Source organism: Lygodium microphyllum, chromosome 12, assembly GCF_053477565.2.
Source record: "Lygodium microphyllum isolate KBCC chromosome 12, Lygodium_microphyllum_v1.1.10, whole genome shotgun sequence".
NCBI lineage: Eukaryota > Viridiplantae > Streptophyta > Polypodiopsida > Schizaeales > Lygodiaceae > Lygodium > Lygodium microphyllum.
In genome coordinates, this window is record NC_141146.1 from 71,100,647 (window position 1) to 71,109,434 (window position 8,788).

At 38.5% G+C, this 8,788-nt stretch overlaps 1 protein-coding gene across 2 annotated transcripts in view; it reads left to right on the plus strand.

Moving 5' to 3' along the window:
* LOC148027897 (importin beta-like SAD2) overlaps nt 1–2,071 on the plus strand; it is a 65,361-nt gene extending 63,290 nt beyond the window's left edge. For both annotated transcript variants that reach the window (XM_087689604.1, XM_087689605.1), the window contains exons 19-22: nt 66–214; nt 459–610; nt 710–833; nt 1,539–2,071. In XM_087689604.1, the coding sequence (XP_087545730.1) occupies nt 66–214; nt 459–610; nt 710–833; nt 1,539–1,702 (589 nt within the window). In that variant the 3' untranslated portion in view covers nt 1,703–2,071. The remainder of the gene's footprint in view (nt 1–65; nt 215–458; nt 611–709; nt 834–1,538) is intronic.
* Nucleotides 2,072–8,788: the final 6,717 nt, after the last annotated feature.

Consider the following 8,788-nt stretch of genomic DNA (forward strand, 5'->3'; position numbering starts at 1 on the left):
TTTCCATAAGTGTCAGATTTTGCATTTGATCATACTAAAATTTATAGTTATGCCTTTGTTTACAGGGAGCATGACAAGAAAGTGTGTATTCTCGGCCTGGTTTCTGTACTTCCTGTTCCTGCTGATTTAATGCCACAGGAGTTGCAGTCTGGTCTTGATCAGGTTTTTAAAGCTATATTGAAGTTGTTGGTTGCGTACAAAGAACAGTTGGAAGGTAAAATGCACTTTTCTTCTGCAATGTTGTGAGAATTGGTAGTTCCTGAAGGAAAATGAATAAACTCAAATGATATTCTTGGGCTTTGTATTTTATCTCTATATACAAAGTGCTTTCTGGACATTTCTGGTGATGCATTTAACATAATTGGAAGTTGGCGCGATGATTGTGATTGGGTGTTTTATTCAAGTGTTGATTTTTTCTGTTTTTGGCTACATGATCAAGTTGGATTTGCTTATACCAGAGTCGGCCAAGAAAGATGATGATTCGAAGGATGCTGCGGAGCTTGAAGGCTTAGTTTCAGATGAGGATGAGAACTTCGAGAAAGAGATTGGGGATGATGACGACGATGATGATGCAGTGGATACTCAAAAATTACAGAAATTAGCTGCTCAGGTGTGATTTCACTGCAGCATTTGCAACACTTTTAATAACTGTACAGTTATCCTTTTGCTATTTTTTCTGATATATTTTGTTAATGTTTCAAAATGCTAGGCAAGTTCATTCTATAGGTCAGCAGAAGATGATGATAGTGATGATGACTTTGCGGATGATGAGGAGTTTCAGTCACCCATAGACAGTATTGATCCTTTCGTCTTCTTTGCTGATATGATGAACGGTATACCCTGTTTCCTTGTTTTGACTGTAGTTAGTCAATTTCAATTGAGTTGTAATAGCTTATCCCTGCGTTAGCAGATATGATGAATGGTACATTCTTTGGTTTCTTGTTCGCTGGCTTTGTTAAACTGAGCTGTCCCATAGCTTTATTCCCAAGTAGTGATTCAAGTCGCATTGGATTTGACTGTGTTTCATGGTGCTCTGTTAATTGCATGTTGAGTTGTATGTTGCTTAGCCCCCATTAGCTGATATGATGGATTGTCGCTTTGTGGTTTCTTGTTTGTTGTACACTCTTTGGTTTCTTGTTTCCAGACTTCTATTAAAATATGAGGGATTTATAACTTGTCCCCGGGTAGTCATCTAAGTTGTGTATTGGATGTGCTGTATAATTCTCTTGAAGGTTACTAATCATTTTGTAATCTTTCGAAAAGAGGGTGACATTTTTAACCAAGTTATGCTGCATGCCTCTGCTAATACTTAACAGAGTTTGAATGCAGGATAGAACCAAACACTAGGTTAATTGGGATTCACCCAGTAGCAGGATCTCATTATTTTCTAGTATATATGCATCGTTTGTTACCTTTTTGCATTAGCTATTATGTAAGTGATTCCTCAGCTGTTTAAGTATCATAAATGTGGTTGTAAGGTGTTGTAACATTTTTCCCCAGCAAATAGGGACGTTTGATTAGGTGATCTTTTCATGCAGGGATGTCTGCAACGGACCCTTCTAGGTTTCAGGCTTTGACACAATCTTTAGATTTTCAGCAGCAAGCAATGGCTCATGGTCTTGTACAGCATGCTGAAGAGAGGAGAAAAGCATTGCAGAGGGAGATGGAGGAGAAAAATGCTGCTCCTCATGCGGGGCAATGATTGCATCTTTCATGACAAGGGTTTTACTGTTTACTGATTTTATCCTTTCTTAGGTCCCAATACCACTTCATAGGCATATATATATTCTTTCATACAAGATTTGTTCATTCGATTGGGTCCCTTTTTGCAAGGGGAAGGGGTGGGGGGTAATTTTCTCCCGGAGTGTTTCTTGTGGGATTGCAACCCCATAGGTGTTTTGTCTAGTGATTGTAAAAATCCAGTTGCTTTTTGGTGACTGAGATGAGTCTGGAACATTTTTTGTTCCATGAGCTGCAGCAATAAGTGCCGGCTGTTGTAACAAAAGCAAGGGATGCTTTCTCATATTTTGTGACGAGTATGTATAATATGAAGAGGTTCCAAGGTTCCGAACTCCTCGTCTCTGTTAAGATTCCCAATTTGACCTCATCTATATTTACTTCTATTTTCAGTCTCATTTTCATTTTCTCACCCATACACAAAAGTTTCTTATTTTTTTGGTTTATCTTCCTTTTGTACTACTTGGTGAGGAACGATATATATGAGATTTTGGGATTTGTAGGTAGAGTGTGGGTTTTTTTTTTGGGGGGGGGGGGGGGGGGGGGTTTTGGGGGGGGGGGGGGGGAGAGCTTGGTGAGGAATAATATTTATAAGGTTTTGGGACTTGTAGGTAGTGGGTGTGGGATTTTTAATTTTTTAAATTGTTTTTGGGGGGGTGGGGTATGGAGGACACACACACACACACACACACACACACACACACATATATATATATATATATATATATATATATAGAGAGAGAGAGAGAGAGAGAGAGAGAGAGAGAGAGAGAGAGAGAGAGAGAATTTTCCCAAATTACACTTTGGTTCGTACCTTGTGTCGTATGCTTAATGTTGATTAGCCCATACTACTGAAATCCTCCCTACAATTGACTAATCTTGTGCATGCATGGTTGCAAGGCGGTCTCTTTCCAATAGTTTCAACTCCTTTTAGTAAGGATTGTCATGTGGGTTATATTCTATTTGTTTTAATAGTTCTACAAGGCTAGACAAAGAATGGTGAGCTTCTCACTAGATAAAACTAGAGGAGAGTAGGCAAAGGATGATGAACTTCTTCCCAAGACAACCTATTAGTCAAACTTAATATATCCACTCACCTTGAGACTAGACATTAAGTTGTATTATTTGTTTGTGGCTCCATTTGGGCTTCTTTCATTTGAAAAGCCTTTTAAGATTCTAATATCATATCGAGACTATTGACACTTCACCAATTTCTATGTCTAAGATGTTGAGTACTAAAAACATTGCTAAAAGGGATATACCATCTCACACAACCGTTGAGAAACATTCGACCAAGGAACTCAAATATCTAAATGCATTATTTTCAAAAAGTTTTCTTTCCCTTAGAAAGAATACAATATGGTCATTATGCAAGTGGACACAATGGTTGTTATGTATTAAGAGGTAAATTATTATTTATGAGAGACAGAGCGCAAGTGGAAGCACACAAGCATAAGCAATAGCAAAGCAAGAGCTATGGTTAATGGAGCAAGAGAGAGAGACACCATATGTGGGATCTTCATCAGTCAATCTTTGTCAATCTTTTTTAATTCTAGTCACTAAAAGAATAAATAATAAAGTGATAGTAATGGGCATTTGTCACATGCGGAGTGTACAAGCGTGATTATAGTGTGAAGTAAATATTGGGTGGCATAGGCACATGTGTCTAATCTTTAATAACCTCTCATTTAAATGTGAATTTGTCTCTAGGAGGAAAAGAAAAAGTGATGAAGTACAAATGTACATAAATTACAATAGGATGAGGAATAGACATCATCTCATCCTATGCTCATAATCTTTCCAAGGAAGGCGAAATGTTTTGTTGAGACTTTTAGTGAGTAGATCTACATGATTCTCATCAGTTGAGATCTCGACAAAAGCTCAATAGACTTATCCTCTATTACCACCTTGATGAAGTGATGGTGCACCTTGATATGCTTTGTCTTCAAACCATGAAGACCTCAAATTCTTATCCAATTAAATAGCACTCATAGAATGTGAATGAAGTGGAGTAATAGTAATACCAATGTTTTAGATGGCCTAACCATAGGGTCTTCTTGGAAGGCTCAGTAGTTGTAACATACTGTCTCTTGGTAGTAGATAAGGCCATACATTTTTATACTATGGATATCCAAGAAACACCTTCAGCAAAAGTAAAGACAAACTTAGAGGTGGACTTCTTACTATTTGCATATCTTGCATAGTCGTAGTCAGTGTAATCCACAACTATAATCAGGGTAGGGTAGTCATCTTAACAACGTGAGAGAAGACCTTATCAAAGTCAACACCATGGTCTTGTTTAAAACCCTTTGTAACCAATTTGGCCTTATATGTTAGCTTGGGGTGTCTAGGGATGCTCTTAAACTTGTACATCCACTTTTATGGCGAAGCATGCTTTTTACTAGGCAAAGGAACCAAATCCTACATATGATTTTTCTACAATGAGTCATACTCTGACTGCATGGCTCTCTCTAAGAGTGACTATCACCTCTCCATATGGCCTCATCATAAATAAGAGGCTCACCATTATTTGTCACCATAACATAGTCCATGGAGGGCACAAATTGATCATGCTGATGTCTATCTCTAGTAGGCCATTGCAAAATAGGTTGTAGGGCATGCACATCCTGTCCAACATCACGATCATGGGCCACTTGAATATCAGCTACAAGCTGTCTAGTTGGTTGTACGGTAATAGGAGGCTCCTTCTGAAATATCACTCTACGTATCTCAACTACATGGTCATGTTGCTTATGCATCTTCTTCTCATGGAAAATAACATTATGTCTACAGATGACCTTCCTAGCTTGCGGATCCCATAGGGAGGATCACCCATGCACATAATACTAAACTTCTTATGAGAATTATGCGTTTATTTACTATAAAGACAATGATCACATGAATCGAATATTTGTAGTGTAGGGGTGGAAGATACTACAAACAAGAAAGCATTTTCATTCCATTTAAGGATGTGTCCATTGTGACAATGCCATAAAGATACATGTGGTATATTAGCCATAGCCAAAATATGGTCAATAGACCCAAATACAAGCAAGGGATAAGAGGTTGCTAGTCTCGGCACCTTAAGCAAAGACAAGATTCCTACAACTAATCTTCCACGCGGAATCACCAAAAGATATAAGATACCCTCCATAATCCAATTGTCCACTAGAGAGTAGGCTTTTGGTCAAAGCTAGAACATGGCATGTATCATGCAAAACAAAAGTTCTACCTAAAGCAAACTGCAGTTTAACATCACTAATGCCAAGAATATCCAATGCCAAGTCATTTTCTAGTCTTTAAGAATCTGTCATGCTGTGATAGGAATGAAAACAATCCTTATGCACGGTAACATGAAAAGAAGCCCTTGAGTCAAGTAGCTAATACTAAGAAAAAACGAACGAGGCATCAGCCAATTGACTAGCATCAAGAGAATAAGCTACCAAGTTATAATCATCATCAAACTCAGGCTCCAAGGCGTTTATCTCCTCAATTTTCATGTTGGACTTGCTATGAACAATACTATGATCATCAAACTTATTGTGCACTTTACCATGGCCTTTCTCCTTGTGCTTATCATCGCATACCTTATGCTAGTGTGGCCTAATATGACCCTGCTTTTCATAATAATGGCATGTAAGAGATGCCTTATGATGTGGGCACTTATTGGGAGACTGCGCGAGACTGAGATATCTATGAGTCTCTATCATGGCAGTCATTACCGCTCTTACCATCCTGTTTGTCCCTAACAATCATGCACGAGAAGTACTGGTTGCATCCACATTCTTTCCATTTATCTCCTTTGTGAGTAAGGCACCCTCAACATCGTGGAGTTTCAAACCATCCTTACGTATATTAGAATACATGGCAATATGAAAAGTGTCCCATGACTTATAAAGTGTCACAAGCAAGAACATAGGAGGAAGATTATCCTTAAACTCAATGCCCTGTGAAGTCAGCTGGCTAAAAATCAAGTGAAACTCATTCAAATGCAAGGACATACTAGTCCCTTCCTTTATGTGAAGGTCCATGAGTTGTTTCAACAAATACATATGTGAAGTAGGACTTTGCTTGTCATAAAAATTACATGTCTTCTCCTGTAACCACCACATTAGGGAGAATATGGACTCAAAAAGGGCCCCCATATTCTTGCAGCAATAGCCACCTAGTATCCAATTGCTCTCTTTCTTCCATGGTCGAGAGTGGGATTTTAAGCCAGATAAAGGGCCAAAAGTATATCAAAATTCTTCATTTTAAAGAGGAAATGTGGGCCCAGTGGAAGCGACAGAGGTAGATCCAGTCATTTTAAGCATCCATAAAATACTTGCTTTAAAGTTGCATCTAAAGATGAACCCTGTAGTGATTCTGGATTTGTATAATTTTTTTTCGAGCAATAGGATCGATAATGTCAAGTATCGGGTAGTGTGGGAGTCCTAGATGATCAAGTAGAAGTTTTTGTACTTCAGTTTTTTGATGCCAAACATGAAATTTATGACTTAAGTTTTGATCTTGGATGTGGGAGTCCTAGATGATCAAGCAGAAAGTTTTGGACTTTAGTTTTGATTCCGGAGGTGAAAGTTGTGGATACCCATGTGAGAGGCCAAGAAAAGGTCAAAGTTTGAAAAGGTTTGGGGTGTGACTCTTGGGCCTCCCCCTCCCCTCAAAATTTTCATGTGATGGGGGGGGGGGGGGGGGGGGAGGGGGGCATAGAACTACGAGAGGAGGAGATTGAGGGGAGGAGGGGCCATGGCAGCCTATAAAGGCCCATATTAATCGACAACGTGACATTTGTCCTCATTTTACACACTTCACATCACTTGAGAATATCATCCAAACGCTCTTGGTTGTGAGGCCATGGGGGTTGTTTGTGTGTAGAAGCTCGGTTAGAGCCAAGAAGTAACAATTTTTGGACCTTCGCTAATAGAACAATCAAGAAAGAGCTGAAAGGGCTAGACGCAAAGCAGAGATCCCAAGGAGGTATTCTTCTAAGCGTAGCAGTCCAATATCCCTGAGAGGGAGAGGTCTTCTTGACCCTACTACCCCTGTTAGTCCATTATTAGGAGGAGGAAGCTCTAGAATTTCTCTTTTCCGAAAAATTCATCCTACTTTGAGTGAAAGTGTAACCCCCTTGATATAAATCCCTAGAGCAAACCCGGTTGTTATTATGATGTAAATGCTTGCGATATCTATAGCAATACTAGATTTGTCAACCCTTGGTTTTCCTCTCCATTTTTAATGGGTTAGTAAAAGAGAATGTAGAGCTCCATATTAGCGAGTCCCAAAAGTTAATGTTTAATTGTTGAATTTAAGATGAATGATATCTCATACTATTTTTTAATATGACTTTGAAAGGAAGAGATACGGTGTGGTATCATGGCTTGGAAACCAAAATGATAACTATGATAGATCTATTTTGTGTGGCTTTTCGAAGATATTTTGCTCCTGAGACAGGTGGTCAATATTGGTTGTATGTTTTGAATGTAACACATTAAGAGCCTCATGAGAATGCTTGAGCTTATGCTAAGAAATGGAAAGAGGTGTTTCGTAAATTGTAAGCCTCTATTCCCATTCCACCTCTTGCCCATGTCAGGACCTAAAACGAACCCGACACTAGCTATAGGCACTAGCTAGGCCTCTCTAACACTCACAAGACAGCCCCCCACGGCCTCGTGACCAAGAGCATCCAAGGGACACATTGCCCTAATCTCTATTGTAGATATTGCATTTGTAATGGAATATAGTCCAACAATTGTCCTTCCTTACTCCTCAGAGGGAGATCCCACACATCCTGGTGTAGTACACCAACATAATACAAACATAAAGGAGACACCCCTCTGGTTGAATGCTGTGGCCCCACTGCAGCTCGCTTACACCTCGGGGATTGGCTCCTCAATGTGCTACTCGAACATAAAAAACATACGAATAATCTTCACTCTTATATATTTTGAACGATCCAGGAGATTTGATATTTTCTTACCAAGCTTTCCCCAAGAAACCATTCATCTACCCTACAGCTCAGGTTTCCTTACACACTCCACGTAAGTCAATGTTTGGAAAATAATTGCGTCCATGTTTGATACCATGTTATGCTCAATGCAAGTGTGGATGACCATTGCGCTCAAGTATTTTATCATTAGAAACCATCTAAGTGGAGTGCAAAAATAACCCTTAAATGATTTTCTAACTAATCGTACGTGCGGCGTTGATAGAGACTAGCACCAAATTTCTTCGTGCTACTAGTCTCTTTAACTCAAATAATAGTCCATCCTATATGTTATGCATAGAAAAATAGATCATAATTTGAATCATTTTCAACAACTAACCACTTTCACAAACCCTTTTTTCCATACCGTTTAGGCTTTGCATTCATTGGGTAGGTGTAATGTTCATTTTTATGTAAAAATCGATAAAAACATACTCTAACGTAGAAAAAAGGCTTGATTGAGGCTTGATCCTCATGTTCCAACCTTGTTATACATTCATAAATATAGAATATATTTTTTTCTAATTTTCAAGGCACAGTAACTATTTTTTTAAATTTTCTCTATTTTTTCATTTATTTGTTCATAAAAATGTGCTATTTTATGATTTATGTGTCTTGACTAATTATATTGATTGAAAACTAAATTTCATCAGTTTTTTAATCCCATATGAATTCCATTTTCTAACCCAAAACAGAAAAAATCTTCATTTTTTTCATTTAAGACGCATTTCGGGTTTTAAATTATTAAATACGATTATGTATGACTACGGGTTCTTCATTTTATCATATACAACCCTCAAACATACTTCAGACATGATTCATAAAAATTTTCTTTCCATGCGCACATAATTATGAAATGGTTTCGGACAGCCAACAGACTCCTAATCAGTTCCTTGACCGCACTAGACATTGCCTCTCATCCTCCTTTTGATCTTGGAGCAATTTGGTCCATGCCGGACACAAGCATCCTTCATCACATCCTCTTCTTGATTTTTTGTGTGCGATTAGCCCCTTAGAGGAGAGAGGAGGAGAGAGAAATACTGAGTTTTGATCTCAGCAACTAGGCAA